At 36.3% G+C, this 17,682-nt stretch overlaps 1 protein-coding gene across 2 annotated transcripts in view; it reads left to right on the top strand.

The window, feature by feature from the left end:
- Positions 1-17,682, top strand: part of CWF19L2 (CWF19 like cell cycle control factor 2) — a 66,785-nt gene that overhangs the window by 38,994 nt on the left and 10,109 nt on the right. For both annotated transcript variants that reach the window (XM_086481778.1, XM_009957284.2), the window contains exons 11-12: positions 347-484; positions 16,434-16,646. In XM_086481778.1, the coding sequence (XP_086337904.1) occupies positions 347-484; positions 16,434-16,646 (351 nt within the window). The remainder of the gene's footprint in view (positions 1-346; positions 485-16,433; positions 16,647-17,682) is intronic.

The raw sequence follows: 17,682 nt of genomic DNA, 5'->3' as shown, positions 1-17,682 counted from the left end.
CTATTAATTTTTTGAATATTCCTTTTTTTGTGAGATGATTAACTGTTTCAGTGAATTACTGTACGTCTTTCCTGAGTGCTAACGTTTTTAACTCTGATAGCCTAAGGATTTAAAGGATGCAGCGACTGTGGGAAGAGGCTATATTATTATTTAGACATACTGATATAATTGAAGAAAGGGAAAAATGTGCTTTTCCTTAGGTCAGATGAAGCAGCAAGCCCAGTTGTTTCAGAAGTACTTAGCTGGATTCATGATTCTTTAAACTTGTTGAAATTATTAGGATCTGAATTTTGTAGTTGATCTTTCTCACTAGGTTAATATTTAGTTTTAATGTGTTTGTTTCCAGGTTGCTACTCATATAGATAAAGAAAGAGTAAGGTATTTTCAGGATGATGATAATATGAACCTGAAGGATTTGGTCAAAAATGAGAAGATGAGAACAGCAGAAGATCAAAACTCACTGTTTGTGCGTATGGCATCGAAGGTAAGGTGTTGTGCATATGGCTTTTTAATTAAGCATTTTATTCTTAGAAATGTCAAGGAGGACATGGGGTCTCTGTGCTCTGGGTATGTGGCTTTTGGTTGAGAATTCTGATTGTCTTGAATAATAATGAAGTCCGTTCTAAGATGGTCAGGGTAGATGTTATCAAAGTGATGGAAACCTGCATACATGCAGGAGATGTGGTGCGTTCTGTTCCTTCATAGAGGTGACTGTGCTGTTCCTCTGCCTGTAGAGTTTGATGCTTTTGAGGTGAACACTTTTAGAGTATGTTGTACATTAATAGGTTACTTATGCCCAAGAAAGCAGGCTTTCCCCAAATTAGTGATGAGTAAAAGCGGCTTTTTCTTAGTGTTTAGAATGTCTCTTCCATCTAGAAGTTACAAGAATCAATGAGATTTGAAGCAAACTACATGAAATTCCCTCAGGATGTCCTGGATAATGAGATAATTTATGCTCACAGGCCACACAGATTTATTGTGCTTCCATAAGTGATTCCACTTAAAAGAGCAGCCAGCTCACAGACAGATACTGCAGTGCAAATGGAATGGTTAATTTCTGTCATCCAAACTGAGTAATAAACGATACTTTCTGTGCTTGATATGGAAGTGTTTGACAGAGATGGTTTCCAGTAGCTGTCACATAGTTCCTCTAGCATGCTTCAAATTTTACTAGGTTACTGCTCCAGTATTTTGTGCGCCACCGAGCAGGTTTTGAAGAAGCTTGTAGCATGGAATTAGTATTGTCACAGACAAAATTTGTTTCTCCGTTTATCTAGAAGGCAGTCAAGATCCTAGAGAGCAGGTTTTGGTTTGTTTGGGTTTTTATTTCTTTTTAAAATTCTCCTTCTTCAGGTGATACTTAAAAGAATCAGAAAAGCCATGATAGTGCCCAGTAGAAAGTAGGTGACCTGGTGCTATAAACCATCTGTCAGGAAGTTCTTCTGGAGAGATTATCAGAACTTAGTGTGATTTATGTTTCTCATTCAGCTGCTTCTGGTGGAAGTGCTCATTCTCTTCCACTGGCATACTCAAAAAAATGATGCCTTCGGGGTCCAGTTAAACAAACACATCTTTGATTTCCTTCTTTACCCTCCCATCCAAAAAAACATTCCAAATGCATAAAACTTTGTTTCAAAACCTGTGTAACAGTGCAAACTATTAACTGTGATTAACTAGCATCTCTCTCATGCAAACATTTACAAATAAATCGAAATGTAAGGACACAATAAAACTTTGTACTGTCTGCATTATATGATAATAAGCATAACAAAGAGAAATGGTTGCCATTTTCTCAAGGATCTTATTCATCTGTATTGTCTTGTCTCCATTAAGTATTTTCTTTAGAACAAAAATTTGACTTTTGTGGAAAATGGTGGTTTGGGGGTGTGTGTATGAACATCTATATTAAAACACAAGTGGAATGGAAATAAAAAAAAATCTTTAACTGAAATGTGGACGTTGAAGGTGAGTTTGTAAATCTATACTAACATGTCTTTCTGAAATTATTGTTAATGTGCTCAATTTGTTCTGTGTTTAGTCTGGTGTTTTCATATGACTGCTTCCACTGAACAGTTTACAGGATTGTTTTTTGTGCTCTGATTCTTTTCAGAGACATGAAAATAAACCAGGCTACTTTGAGCTTCCTGAATTTGGTAATAGCAAATGTTTGCAGTGCCCCTATGAAGACATAGCGGAGAATGCTCTCAAAAAGCAAAATATTTTTTTATTTGGATTTTTCCAAAGTCAAATGCAAAGCCATTTGGACTTTTCTGAGAAATATGTGTGCATTTCTACAGTAATGTGCTTGGCTTACCCCTGAAAGTTGTAAACTTTGTGAAAAGTATTGTTTGTTTATTCATATATTTATTGATTCCAAGTTTCTTTACTTCAAACTGGAAATAATGTTTGACTCTTAGAGCATGTTCAGTTGTCCTTGGTTTAGTTTTTGCATTCTTGACATTTTATTAATTAATTATTAATGCAAGGAAGACTCGCAAACTTGAAGGGAAGTCAACAATTTCTATGTTATTTAGTTTTGTATGTCTTCAAAGGGAAAATTCTGATAATTTTTCTTTGTAATTTTTTTGTTCTGTTCTTTTTTTCTATTAAATTTTGAAATGCTGTGAATTTGCCAAGTTCTTGATGACTGAGACACTTAATGCAAGAGCAGCTGCATGAATGATTCACTCAGCCCAGCGTTCTGTGCCCAATAGTGACTGCTTAGGAGAAAGAGTATAAGAACAGGTCATATTCCCAATGATGCAGCCTTTATGTACTTTCCTTGCCTTTAGCAATTTGGAAGCTTTTATGGTACCCTCTTACTTGGTATTTCTCTCTGCTTTTGGTTTATGGATAGTTATGTTAATTGGGGATTGGACTGAATATCCCATTTCTTCCTTTCTGTGGCTTCTCATATCCTATTCTATCATCTGTACCTATTGCTAAAAGGCATGAGTTGTGATTATTGAATTTGAAGAAAACAGAAAACCAAATCCTGTATAGAATCATGGAATCAATCATTTAGGTTGGAAAAGACCTTTAAGATCATCAAGTCCAGCTGTAAACCTAACGCTGCCAAGCCTACCACTGAACTGTGTCCCTAAGCACCACATCTACATGTCTTTTAAGTACCTTCAGGGTACTTTTAAGTACCCTTCCCTGGGCAGCCTGTTCCAATGCTTGACAACCCTTTTGGAGAAGAAATTTTTCCTGCATAACGTCTTTGGTTAGCATTCATGTACCTGCAGCCAGTTCCTCAAAGATTTTAGTTACTTGCACTGTAAGGATTTCAGGGGCAATGGTGAAATTTGATCTATTTAGGAATGATGAGGAAATGGCCTGGCTCAGTATGTAGCTGCTTTAAAAATATTGATTCTGTACAGATGAGGGTGAACTTTGGCAACTGAACTTCTGCATCCGTATAGTAGAGGAAAATGCAATATAGTGTTTAACTTCTGCAAAAAGGCAGTTATGAAGAAATGTGGAGTCTATTTAGTGGGAGTTTAAAATGAGTATGTGAAGAGAAAATGCCTGGAGGTTATGAAGGACTCTAGTACTCAGTGCTAGTTGCACATGTATGCGACTTGATGCAAACATTACAAGGGACTGAACATCCTCCCAAAACAGCATAAAACTTTATTCAATTGTTTTTATTTAAAAATAAATCCAAGGGTGAGTGAACAGAAGAATAAAGAGCTTCTGAAGGTTAAAAGAAAAATCAAATCTAGAACCCAACTAATATTAAAAAAGGACTTGTCATGTCCAAGTGAGCAGAATGGATAAGAGTGTGAGGCTAGCAGGCTTGGAAGTAATCTTTGATAAGAAAGATTATCTTGAGGGAATTGCTTTAAGTAGTTATTTTGAATTTGCTAAAAGCATAAAACTAGGAGTTAAATTCATTGGAAGCAAGAAGCCTGCAGGAATGTGGTGTTGAAAAAAAACCTGATCACGATAAAATTAGAGCATTTAGGAAAGATAAATGCATGCCAGAAGAACTAATGAACTATTTGCATTAATATCCTCTATAAATTATGTCAGAGCAATTATTTTGCATTAGCTGTTATTTACAGGGAAGAAGTGAAAAACTTCAAGTTAACAGTATCAGTAAAATGAATTTTAGCTCAAATTTATAGAAGTCCATTATTTTAAAAAGAAATTTGAATTTGAGATGAATAGTAACAAATTACTAAAACCGAATGGTCCTCACTTAAGTGGTCTGGAAGAAGTCAGGTGTGACATGCTGAACGATGAACTGCTGAGTCTATTTATCCTAAGGAACAGAAGATGGCAAGTATAGTGTCAATATTTAAAAAGAAAACGGAGGACAGGACTAAATGGTTATTTTTTTATTATGAAAGGAGGTTACGAGTGAATTCATCAGGAATCTCTTCTGTTCAACACATACATAAACCATCTGGAGGAAGGGATGGATACTTTATGACCTGACCAGTTGTTATTGTTACATAATTATTCAGGACTGTCAAAAATAGAGGTCACTGTAAATTGTGGAATTTCAAAATACAAAGCAGGGATTTTTCTAACATTGTGAAAGTTATATCTGAACTGATTTGTAAGATTCACTTTAGAGAGTCACTGGAGAGATGTATGTTTTTTAGTGGTGTGTGTCATCTGCCCTATTTTGAATACTGTCTGAAAGACATTATGGGTGTAAAAGGAATTAAGATGTCTAGCTCAGGCACAGGAGATTATGCTATAGACCTCTCAAATAAGGAGAAAGAGATCCCACCATAGGTACTGAGGCAATAATTTCAAGTGAAAGTGAGGGCTGATGAATGCAAAATGATGGTAATCGTAAAGCTGAGTGATTAATTGTGCATATGCCACAAGAGGCTGTTACTGCTTGATTTGAGAGTCATTGCAAGTTTGCAAACATTGTCTCAGAGCTGGTGTGATTAAAAAGAGAAACAGAATTTTGGAGATTGTGGACAAAAAGGAATTTAGGACCAACTTGAAACATGTAAGGCTACTATAGTGCACCCATGGTGCCCCCATAGCTGGAGTGCTACCCAAGCTTGTGAAGCATACCGTGTGGTCAAAGGCACAGAATGGTGATCATTTGAAGAAAACCTAGGTAAGGAAAAATTCTTCAGCCTGGGGAGGGGAAAGGCAGCTCATAGGCTACAACACGCAATCAACGCAGAAGTTTAATAGAAAACAACTATTTTTGTTTCTCATATGTGAAGTGGTCACAGAGCAGTTTAACGTGAATGAAGGTTTTGGGTTGTTGGTGGGTTTTTTGTTTTTGTTTGTGGTTTTTTTCAGTGAAGAAGGAAATTGTAGATCTCACACTGTAAAGCATGAGATGCTGCAGAGGCCTTAATCGTGAGTGGGAGTAAGAAGATACAGTGACTTTGTGAAGTACGGTTTCATTGGTAAATATTAAACAGAGAGATCTAGAGAGGCTTTTGGCTTGAGATTTCCACAGTGAAGTACTGAGAGCTGCAAGTGTGTAGCAGAAGTGTCAGTTCTAAATGCTTTGTTTATGCTTTTCCCCATACGTTTTAGCTGTTGCTGGAGATTGGTTTTGCAATGTAAAATGATCACACTGGGTTAGAGCGAGCAGCTGAGTTTAGTGTGTTTCATTCTAAAGGCTTCTTTCTTTTTTTTTTTTTTTTTTGTTTAAGAATAAAATTTCTTAATAATGTTACAGGAATATATTGTGTTTCGTGGCTTATGCAACTGCTTTATTTTAGTTTGGGAAGGCTCTGAAGTTCCTACCAACTTCAATAAGCTTTGGTTCAGATGCTAGGTACTGTGTTTCTTTTCTGTTATTAAGCAGAGATGTACCACATCACGTTATTTTATTAGAACAAGCTTCTTGAATGAATAGCTAGCTCTTGACTAATCTTTTAAGATTGAGCCATATTATTTATGTACTAGCTAAGTGTGCTGGAGCCTGTGCTCAAAGTAGATGTTTTAATTAATTACTGTTGCAATTAATTTTTAGTTCTCCAAATTTTAATTCATGGTACTGAAGTCCTCCAGTCCCATGCAATGTCACATTTAGGTTTTGAAGGTATTTTTGTTTGGCTTTCATAAAAAGAAGCATCATAAATGCCAGTAGTTCTTCTGTGTTAAAATCTGAAATGCTTTTGGTAGTTTGTGTACAGGTGATTCCCAGCTCTTGTCACCACAAAGTGTGATGGTCTTCCCCAGATGGTGATTATTTCTTGATCCTAAATGAAGAAACTGCCTCCTACACATCCTGAGTTTTCCATGTCTTTCCATGTCTGTAGAATGCATTCTTGTTCACAGCATTACAAGATCAGCGTTGGTGCTGAAGCATTGGCAGCAATCTGAAAAATTTGGGCTTGATCATAGGTATTCTGGATGGTTTCTTTATGTACTTTATAAAACTACTCAGAGTATCTGTGTTATGATCTAGAGCTCAGTGAGACAATCTTCAAAAATGTTGCGTCCCTCCTAAGTGGATTCAGCAAGGTGTTTTATGTCCAGCAGGAAGTCTAGCAACCAAGCTTCTTTTGGCAGTTTTTGTTTAGAGCTTCTACTTTATGGTCAGATTATATTTTTCCATATTGTCTATATCTTGTTCAGTGCAGTAAATGCTCAGTGCCTGGCAGCAAGGTGGCTCTCCAGTCCTTACAACTCTTTGGTTATGCAGCATGATCACCCTTATTGCCACCTTTAATCCAATGTGAATTTAGCAGTGTGAACAGAGGAGCCTAAACCCTCCCTGGCTTTGTCACCTCAGTCTTGTGCAGCCTGTTTGCTCCTACTCCCGTGATGAGTTGGACCAGCCAGCAGTGTAATTCCCCGTGCAGTTGTGGCTGTGGCCAGCTGTGGTTACCACTAAGCATATAGACTACAGCACTGTTATTTACTTAATGGATTTTCCCAGGGCTTTTATGCTTTTATCACTTTCCCAGACTATGCCAAAAAGAAACTTCCGACCACAAGGCTGTTGAGGATGAAGGAAATGAGCCCTGGTCTCACGAATGGGAATGGAATGAGACAGACAGACCAGCGTATTTTCCAGCTTTTACACAGCTGAGTGCTCTGCTCCACATGAATGTTACTTTCCTGATATTTAGTGTTTTAATGGTATTCCAAATTATACACAGGCTAGTTGTTACAAAACTCTCAAGATAATGACATAATTGCAGTTTTGTAAAGAGAGATCGGGAAGCTATAGAAAGATACAGTTCATAAAAGGATTTACTTAAATGGAACTTGGAAGAAATGTCAGTACATAGACCCAAAATCTCTATCCATGAAACCTCCCTCTAATCCCATTGGCAAATGAAGGTCTGTATAACATTATCTCGCGCCTGACTCCCACTTAGATTCATAGACTAAACTTCTGTTGTGGTCAAGCCATGCTTGTCCTTATAAGTCTTTTTCCCACCTGTAAAGTTTCCTTTTCTCAAGAGTTTCACGAGATCAGATGGGAGGGAATATGCCATCTTCTTGTGATTTGTTTACCTGTTGAGCCTGTTTTAAATTTAGATGAAAAGCAAATCCTAATTCTGATCATTCCCATCTTGCCCATTCTTCTTTTTCTAGGCATCATTCTGATACAACCCTGTCGTACTTGAAGCTTATCTCCTGTTACTTTTTGACTTCTGTTCAAAGCAGGTTGATGTGGACGTTGGTTCTCTCAGACAGTTTAAAATACTCCCACAGCCATCCCATGCACGCTGTTATGTCAAATTTATGAATATCGTGAAAAAGCCCCAAATCTTTAATTTTCAGTGCTGAAAAAGCTTTTTTTTTTTTTTTTTAAATACAAAAATTAAAACCCCAACACTAATCTTTTTGGTATATGGAGAAAAGCAGGCCTTAAAGTCCGATTCTTTCATATTTCACTGTTATGCCTAAAGAAAAAAAAACTGTTGGAAGTTACTGTGTTTGTACTTTTTACTTTCTTCAGTTTGGAAAGCATATTGGGTTCTCACTGCTACAGAAGCATGACTATAAGGTACAAAAAAGTCAACAAAATATTTGAAAACTGATTTTTTTTTTTCCTGCCAGTTTGAGAGTACAAAATATGCGTGAAGTCTTAGGTTTTCACTACTGATAGCTTTAAGTACCCTGTCTGTAGTTCCTTCTGCCCTTGACTGTTGTAAGTAGTGCAATTTTCCCAAATTCATACTGTTAAGACTTATGTAATCCTTTCACTTATGTCAATAGATGCTTGTGGGTGTATAGAGACTGATCTCTAGAACATTACCTCAATAGAAATTACCTTCTATTTGTATGCAGAAATTCTACTAAGGCATTTTTTTTTCTCTTTTTGATTATGTTTTGCTAAAAGAAAGCAAGAAAGATTAATCTGTGTTGTTCATCAGACCATTTAAATTCTGACCATAAACTCATCTTATTTAAAAATCTCTGCAGTAATCCATAGCATGAGTTTAAGCAGTAAAAAATACAGAACCATGTTAGTAATGCTGACCTTCATTTCTGGATTAAGTAAAGAGTGTTACAGGTTTGCAAAAAGGGAATTTACATGTTGCCTTTCCTTGGTTCTGAACTCTGTAAAATGGAAAATTGCTTTCAGCCTTATCGTTTTCGCTTGCTATGCAAACCTACCTGTTGCCCATCTTTACATTTCCATCATCATAAACCAAAATAATAGTCTAGAAACATGTTAAAAGCTAAAGTGAAAAAGAGCAGAATGTTGCTACTGCCACTATTATGTAATAAATCTTTTTCTTCTCTTTCTTCACATGGTGTAGCCATTCTAGCACAGTATTTAATAGACATGATAAAACTAACAAAGCTCTGGTGCACTGTTGCTTTTTACATTTACTTAAAGATCTATGCATGTGCATGGTTTGCTGTAAAAAAAAAAAAAATATGAAAAACTAAGAGGAAATAATTTCAAACATCTTGTTCTGTGTTATGCTACATTTCAGTTCAATGCATTAAACTTTCTGTGTATATCGTGTGGACACAAAGTTAAAGCTGTTCCTGCATCTAAAAAAAATTCAACAGCAGTGACAGCTGGATTAGGAAAGAAAACCTGGGAACAGGAGGAGCTGCGTAGATGCAGCCTATATTAAGTGGCTGCATAAGAATTTGGCATTCTTCTTGAATTCTGTCAAAATTACAAGATGTGTTGCAAATGACGACTTGTGCAGGACAGCCTTTTCTAGGCATTAAAGTTATGGTCAGAGATAACTGTAAAGTGAAACGCTAATTCCAGTTTTAATAGCAGAATTCTGTAGCTGAAGGTATTTTGTTTGTCTTACGTTTCGTTTCACTGACTTGTATATATTTCACTGACTTGTATATACAGTTTTATCTGTCCTAATAACTGATTATAGGAAAATCTACAGTTTTCATTTCAAATAACTGAAGCAAAAAGGAGCATGGTCCGTAGCTGTTGAGCAGTACTCTGCTGTCTGTTTATTGTTTGACTTCTGCTGCTCAAAGATAATCCTGAACTACCTGGCTCATCAACATGATTCATAATATTTTCCTGTCAGTGTCATAGGCCTTAAAAACACTCCGTGCGTTGATATGTTAAAATCCTTTCAAACTATGTGTCTAACATATTAGTTATTTCACTGGGATGATCAGTTTGGGAAATGCCTATATGTTTAATTATATGAATTAAACCTGCAAATTCAGATGTCTGTGGTTGTAGGGAGTTTGGCGTTGCAATAAAATTAACATGGTAAAATTCTGCCTTGATTTGGCTTAAGCAAATGCTATTTGAGATCAGAAAGACTGTTTTCTGGGGTGATTTTGTTATAAACAATAAGTGCTAAGTGCTGAATAAATTTAAATGTTATGAGAAGTATTCATATATCTCAGGTTCATATTCTAAAATAATAGTTTATTCTTCTTTATTGCAGCTTCCAAAAATATATTATGAATACAACATTCCACAAATATTAACTCTGTCATTTAAAGTCGAAGACGTCAGCGTTGCCATGACAATTTAAAACCTAACTGATATGTTTTATACAATCTATAGACTTTTTTTCACAAATTTTCCAAGCAGATGCATTTTTATTAGCATATATGGAAGTAACTTTAACTACGGTTGCGTTAGTGAGAAAACAGGAAAAGCAGAATTTCAATAGTTGCATACAAAATAGAACAAGAAAATAAGCAGGAAAGTACGTGTGCTTTTCTCAAAAATGCTGAAAATAACCCGCACTAGAAAGATACAGGTATATTTTGTCACCGTTGCAACTGCATTTAATGTAATTTCCTGTTTCATCCCTAGATTTCAGAGGAAATTTGAAGAGGGGAAAAAAGTGTTCATGGTATCATATAGGAATAATCCCTGATGATAAGGACTTCTGTCTCTTGAGGTTTGCCTTCAGTATCACAATGATATTAAATTCTCTAGTAGGGCTTTCTTTCCAAGGGGCGCACACAAAGAGCAAGGAGTAGCAGCAAAGGGAGAGATAAGAGACCCAACACGCAGCACACTTCAGGTGGAGTGCGTAGGCAGCCAGCAGCATGTAAGACTCCAGGGGTTTTACTGTAGCAATAAGAAAAAGAGAATCAGTTTAAAATTAAGATACAGTTCCAGCAATCTGGACACGTGTTGGCAGAAAAATGAGGCTGACCCTGGAGCATACTTCGCACAGATCTACAAGTTACTTTAGGAGGTAGCCCTGTGCCAAGGTGCCTGATGGCTTCAGTATCATAAAAGATGAAAAAAGACATCAATTATTTTATGAAAAGAATGTTATATAATGAAATTATTAATGCAATATATTCATATTATGCATGCTAATTATAATGTTAAGGATTTAATCAGCAATTCCAACATTGCCATTTTTCCCCCTCTCAAATCATTCTCATTTATACATAGTCAGATGCTGATCTTTTACTGAATTCCTGCACTGAATGGTTAGAGATCTCTCTGCTCGGTTAGGGTTTCAGCCACAGTTGCACTGTACTAGAGCTGTCCAAATGAGAGCCCAAAGGATGATTTTTATCTGCTCCTGAAAGCAGTTTGGGTGCCTTCCCTGACTGCTGTTTAAATGTTTGTGTGTTACAGGCCTTTCTTGGCCAAGGCAAGCAAAACTGTGATGCCGTCTCTGTTGGTTAAAGCAAAGCTGCATCCTGGTTGTGGAAAATGGATTCCTCGTCAGATGAATGGTAGAAGTGTCACAGTTGCACTATTACACGCTGAGGTGTAGAGGCCTATGTAATTTTGCCTGGTGCTAAGAGTACTAAAGCCACCTCTGTATTCTCTGGTTAACCAGTGCTTGCCAAAAGAGAAAGAAAAGTTGGAAAATAGAGGGTGCATATGAAGGATGTGGCAGATGAGCCCAGAACAAAAAAGTGAGGTGGAGAAGAAAAGACAAGGGACTGTGGAGAAGATCTGTCTTACGAGCACATCAGTTTAGATCAGCTTTTGGTTTTGGCCAGTGTCTGGTGGAAACAAGGGCTTCAGGTGCATTGCCTTTATGGATATCCGAGTTTCATATATTAACTTTAGGCAGTTCAGTGATGTTTTGTAGGACATCCCAACTTAACACTGATACGTCAGAGTGACTTGCTGCTTCTTTCTGGTCTGCACAGCACCTGAAATATAGCGAGGGCCATACCAAGCAGTATCAAACACAGCAAAGGAACTAAATACACAACTTCCCGAATGTGTTGACTTTCACATCTACCAGGTGTGATGCTTCAGCTGATGCAGAAGAGCAGCTTTCCAGCAACTCTAATACATCAGCATAGTTCCTTCTTTGGATTTGTACTAGCTCTGCCTTTTGTATGGAAGAAGATATGTACGAATACAATCAGCTTTTAAATGATTACTTGCTTTCCTTGCGGCATTTTGAAGAACACTTTCTTCTTGCTCTTTCAATTCCCCTTTAACTTTCTTGGAGAGTTTTCATTATAGCCAAATACTGCAATTGGCAGAACTTGCTGGGCACCTTATTGTAAAAGTATAATTTTTTTAAAAGAGAATTTCCATTTTCTTCCTGAATAACTTTTCAAAGAGGCCAATATTTAGAGTAGCAGTTGAAGAGTACTCTTTAATCTGCCATGGTAGCAGCTACATTTTCTTTTATTTCACTTCTGATGTGTCGATGTTTGGTATTTGTAGGATTCGAAGGATAATCATATTTAAGGAATTATGTCCTTAAATATATATGTATTTTTTTTTTCATTGCTACTAGCAAGGAATGTGTTAGTGATGTTTATTGCTATTATTCCATTATTGCAGACTAAATGTCATTAGTGGTTTTTGGTTTGTTTTTAAGGCAGAAAACATTGCTGAATGGATTTTCCCACTTACATTCATATTCTATGTTATTCCAGTAGGAGTACACAATTCTTGCTGGATGATATTTTTGCCTCTTTTTAGGTTTCTGTAATTCCTGAACTGCTTTGAGTTATGTTGGAAGGACACTGTGGTAATAAGGGAATTGCAAATAAATTCTTACTCCTTTCATGGCAGTTGTTTTTAGAGGTGAAAATATATCCCGTTTTGACTGTCTTTTAAAGTCACCTAGAGGATGTGATAAAGCATGGGAAGAAATGAAGATTCAGGTGACCATCTGTAACTGGGTCTCTTTGTCTCAGAACTGCAATATAATGTCAATGTGCAGTGATGTGCTAGACTTATGACTTGAATAAAGGTCTCGTAAACTTCTCCGTAAAGGTAGGAAAAAGAGGAAAAAAAAAATCACCTCTAATTTTTCCACCTTGTCCTTGTCTCTTTCTTCAGCAAGGTAAGCGTATAGTGCTTGAAGAGGATCTGATTTGGCATGAATTATTGACTAGGCTTTTTTTATTGCACAAGCAGGTTGAAATGTTTAAAATAACTTTCTTCTTAGACCCTGCTTATTTCATGCACTTATTTAATGTCTTTGAAGCTGGGGTGTTGGTTTCTTGAACTACCTTGCATTCTTTATTATCTTGTGTTATTTGTTAGTATTGCAATGGGCTCTATAATTTTGGTGCTGGTAGAGACTCTGTGGCAGAGGTAATCTGAAAATGATCAGTGAATACTCCTTCTCTAAATATCCCTTTGCTATGGCTTATCTCTCCAAAATGCTGCATTGCTGTCTACCTTTTCTTATTCTTTTACTTCTCCAAAGTAATTACCTTTTTTTACTTACTTCCCCAATGCGCTTCATGTAATTCTGTTGACTAACATATATTACACCTTCTACCAGGAGTGCAGTGTTGTCTGACTCCCATGGCCTCTAGCTGTATGAAAAATTCTTCTACACATCTCTTTATTTCCAGGAAAAATAAAAATTTTTGTTTAAGACTCTCCATTGACGTACTCTAGCCTGGTGCACATACCTTGGGTGGGATCCAGGCCACACTAGGAGCTTACAGCTAGGGGGTGATGTATGCACATGATTCCGCCTATGTATATAGCCTGTTTAGCAGTATTAGAAGTGAAGGTATTATGTAATCTTTTCCGCTGTTTCCCTTCACTTTGAGGACTTTTAAATTTTGAATCCTGACATTGTATTTTCAGCAAGTTCTAGGAGAACTCCCTGGTGCAACTGGGGAATCTTTCTCACCATTCTTTTGGTTGACTCCAACTCTTGCCAATGGCTGGTTGATTGGTTTGGTTTTTTCCTTTTTTTGTTTCATTTGTAGCTTATTTTTTAAAGTCTCGTGAATTATGCTTGTTTTCTTTGACTCCACTCAAGGTCATATATTGGACTTTATATTGCTTCAGACCTACTCTTGGGTTTGAGTCATTGAATGAGGAATAATTTTTCATATTGTGTCAAACGTGAGGCAGAAAAGATTCCTGAAGAATAGCAACATAATTTCTTTTGGGTCTTACTGAATTACCATTTGAAGTGTAGTGATCTTCTGTTGATTATGACTATAACAGGAGAAACCAAATCTGGTCTTTAGACAGATTTAATAAAATTTATTAAAGCTTGCTGCTTTTTAGGTGAGCATTCTGTTCTGAGTCCCGGGTGTGTTATAGTATATGGCACTGTATCCACTGTTGAAGCAAGGCATCATCCAGCTTGTTTAGTAAGGTGAATATTTCATCACAAGAGAATCTGTAGAGTATTTTTAAGGTGTTTTGGAAAGTACTGTTATTTAAAAGAGGTCACGCATAACAAAACAGGAATTTCCATGACTCCTCCTAAGTGCAAGCAGATCAAAATAGCGATGGTAGTCTGTGCTGCATGTGTTACTACCGATAGCCAAGGTGTTTTTGATTTCCACTGTTTTAGTCTTCCAGCTCTCTTGTTTCATGTGTATTTGCATTCTAATGGCAGACTTTTTTATTTTAAAAAATCCTAAAGAAAATAGTAAACCTTTACTTTTGGTAATAAGAAAGTGATGCCATTCTGTGGGTAGTGCATATTGGTGTTTCTTCTACTGAAGCTGTAATTTTGTCTTTCTTATGCTTATATAACAAGAACAGAGACTTGATTTTTTGACACCCAAACTACTACGTATTTTTTTTAAAGCTCAGGAATCTCCTGTTTATTTTCAATATAGAATTAGAGCATTGCAGTAAAAGAACAAGAAAGGAGTTGAACTATCAAACTGTTCGTTTTAGCCTGCAGTTGTTTCCAATAGGAAATGCAAATAAGCAATTAAATGTATTATAGCTAAATAAATATTAAGGAGGCTGCTCCTCAGTTGTTTGGTAATGAAAGTACTGAGCATATTCAAAATAAGCTGTTGGTCTGTTTTAGAGAATTGCAGTATTCAGGAAAAGCAAGAGCTGTTGTCTGTGGCTTTTTTGGGGGGAAGTTACTTATCCACCCTACAAAATAAAAGTCTTAATGTTTTTAATATCAGATTACCTACACAAACTACGCATGGGATGTTTGGAAGATTTTCTTTTATTTGGAGACTGTGCTTCAAGTATGATAGTATGCCTTCCAAATACCTTCAGCTAACATTAGTCCTTTGCTAGAGCTACCGCAGTCAGTGTTCTGAAATATATTAGGATTTGTTGTGAAGACACTTCTACCATTTCCTTACCAATTCTTGGAGCAAAACTACTCATACCTCAATCTGCCAAGACTCTGAAGGATCAGCACCTCCAATATCAAGAAGTCTGCATAGTGTACTGTTTTTTTTTTCTTCCTGTCATTTTGATAAGGAGTTAACTGAAACTATTCAAGGTAAAATTACAGTCAAGTATAGCATAAAAGTATTGCAGCACTGGGATTTCATTTGAAGAGAAAAACTTGAAAAAATCTTTTGAATGCTTTTTACGTTTGCTTTAGCTTAATGTGTTGAATGTTTAGTGTATTAATGGCACCTATTTTTAAAGTCACGTAGAGTGGCCAAAGCAGAAAATGGAGAAATACTTTCCTAAGTCCTTCACAAAGTTAATTGCTGCAATCAAGACTTGCTAAGTCTTGATTTAGACAAGATGTCATGGGATTTGTCATTAAAATAAAATAAGATTGATGAAGCCTAATTCTCTGTGTGTGTGTGTGTGTATATGTGTGTATATATATGTGTTCTGTGAGTTATGAAGCTTAGTGAAAACTGCTGTCATTTGAGTTTGAGTCCCATTATCCCATACTTTATTGCTTTCCTTTCCATTCGTTGTCTCTTGCTGCTATTGCCATAAGCCCACCTTCTTACCATGTCCTCTGTCACCTTGCGTCACTTTCCGTTCCTCCAGTTCCTGTGTACAGACTCCACCCCTCCTAAATATTGTGTAGGTGAGACATACCCAGTTTGTCTGGGTTTCCACTATTAGGATCCTGTAAGTTTACCACTGACCCTCAAGCACATCTTCATAGCAAATATAGTATTTTCAGAGTTTCCTTTAAAATGTGGCACATTTAACTGAAGTGTAGCGATTAATGAGCAAAAAAACCCACCTGTGGATCATTCACCCTTGTTTCTGGTAATTTGCTAGTTGTGTTTGTTACCCATATCTAGCAACAGATGCACTCAAGAAAGACTAGATATTGAAGACAAAGATCGTTTTCTTCACAAAATGGCTTAGTACTGTTCACTTGGTAAGAATAACTGATGGCATGTTTTCACAGAATATGAATATGAGGTGCAGAGACGTGGTCTAGTTATTTCACAAGAGATGATTTAATGGATAGTGATAGTCATAATAGGAGAGGAGGAGGAGGAGGAGGAGAAAGACCAAAATAAAATATATTATAATATATGATTTCAAAAATTGTGCATCTATTTAAAGCTGAAGTTATGTCAAGATCATATTGAAATACCTAGCCTCTAACTTGGGATGGAATATGGTAATATAATCTTCTCACTGCTGTCACGCACCTATATTGCAATACCTGTGCTGTCTGGGATTGTGTATGGCTGCTCTCAGGAGATGTACCTGATGATTGCGTGTGCTACAGATGCCATGTGGAAGGAAGCATTGCTACTGCTTACGCACTTTATGCTTTTCTCAATAAAGGATACTACAAAGAGCTACGTATATTTTCTTGCTTATTTATATATACATGCAATTTTTCTGTGTGTCTTTTCAGCTCATGGAAAAAACTGACAGAGATTACTACACTCTGGATGACATGTTTGTTTCCAAAGCAGCCAAAAGAGCACGCAGTGGGGAAGAGGAAGAAATACAAAGAAGAAAAGCAATACATGAGCACCAGCAGCTTGCTGCACGCATGGAAAAGTGCCCATACTGCTTTGATAGCAATGAACTTTCTAAACATCTTATTATTGCAATTGGCACCAAGGTAAGAAAATGGCGATTTAACACAAATGTAAAAATAAAAAAGAAATTAAGGAAGGCAGTATTGATGTTAGAGTGCCTAAGATTAAGAATGAAATTGCTTCTATGAAATGATTTATTGTTCTGCATCTTATTTTCCTTGCCCTTCCAATTGACTTCACAAATTCCTCAAGGGTGAGGGGAAAAAAGATAAAAACCTGTCATTAGTTTTAAAGCTAATCTTTGATATTAGAACTTCACATTTGTGGAAGACAGGAGCAATAATGAAAGATCTGCATGCAGAGATTAGACTGTAGGTGGATTTGTGGAAGACTAAATCGCACTGCACTGGAGGAAATATGAACTGATGGAGAACTGTGTCTCGATGATATCAAAGAAAATTAAGCATAGAATTCCATTTTTAAGCCTAAAATCCTTTGAAACAGAAATTTGGTTTGGGGAACCTTCCTGTCTTTGGTAATGCTTTTAAAAGTTGCATAAATATTTGGATTTATAACATTTGAAATGCTTCAGTATAGGCTTTTTTGTCATTCTTTCTCCAAAGTTTTCATCTATTATTGATGAGTTTCATTTGATTTGAAACTTTTTATAGGCCAAGGAGTTAAATGTACATTGTATATATTTTTTTATATAGATAGATTATATATATATATAAAAGTGCATACAGATGTACATCTGTGTATATATATAATCTGTGTATGTCTAATAGATATATATACAGAGATATATCTATATCTGTATGCGTTTTATAATATATATTTTTTGACTAAAAATGCATACAGACATATATCCATATAAAAATTTATTGTAACGGGCTAAACAATGTGATTTCATAATAGTTAGGATACCGGTTGGTCTATAAGGCTGATATTACTGCCTTGTCAGTGGAGCTGCTCTCTGGATACTATTAGCTCATTGGAGCTACTGATGCATAATGAGACCTTTTTAAAAACACTAGAATTACTAATACCTTGCTGTAGTTAGAAGGTAATGGCTTCTCTTGCTTTGGATTTAGCAGAGAATGTACTTAATAATGGCAA

The sequence above is a fragment of the Leptosomus discolor genome, chromosome 1 (genome assembly GCF_034619465.1).
Source record: "Leptosomus discolor isolate bLepDis1 chromosome 1, bLepDis1.hap2, whole genome shotgun sequence".
NCBI lineage: Eukaryota > Metazoa > Chordata > Aves > Leptosomiformes > Leptosomidae > Leptosomus > Leptosomus discolor.
The sequence above is the reverse complement of the archived record's forward strand: the minus strand, read 5'-3'. Positions and strand labels throughout refer to the sequence as shown.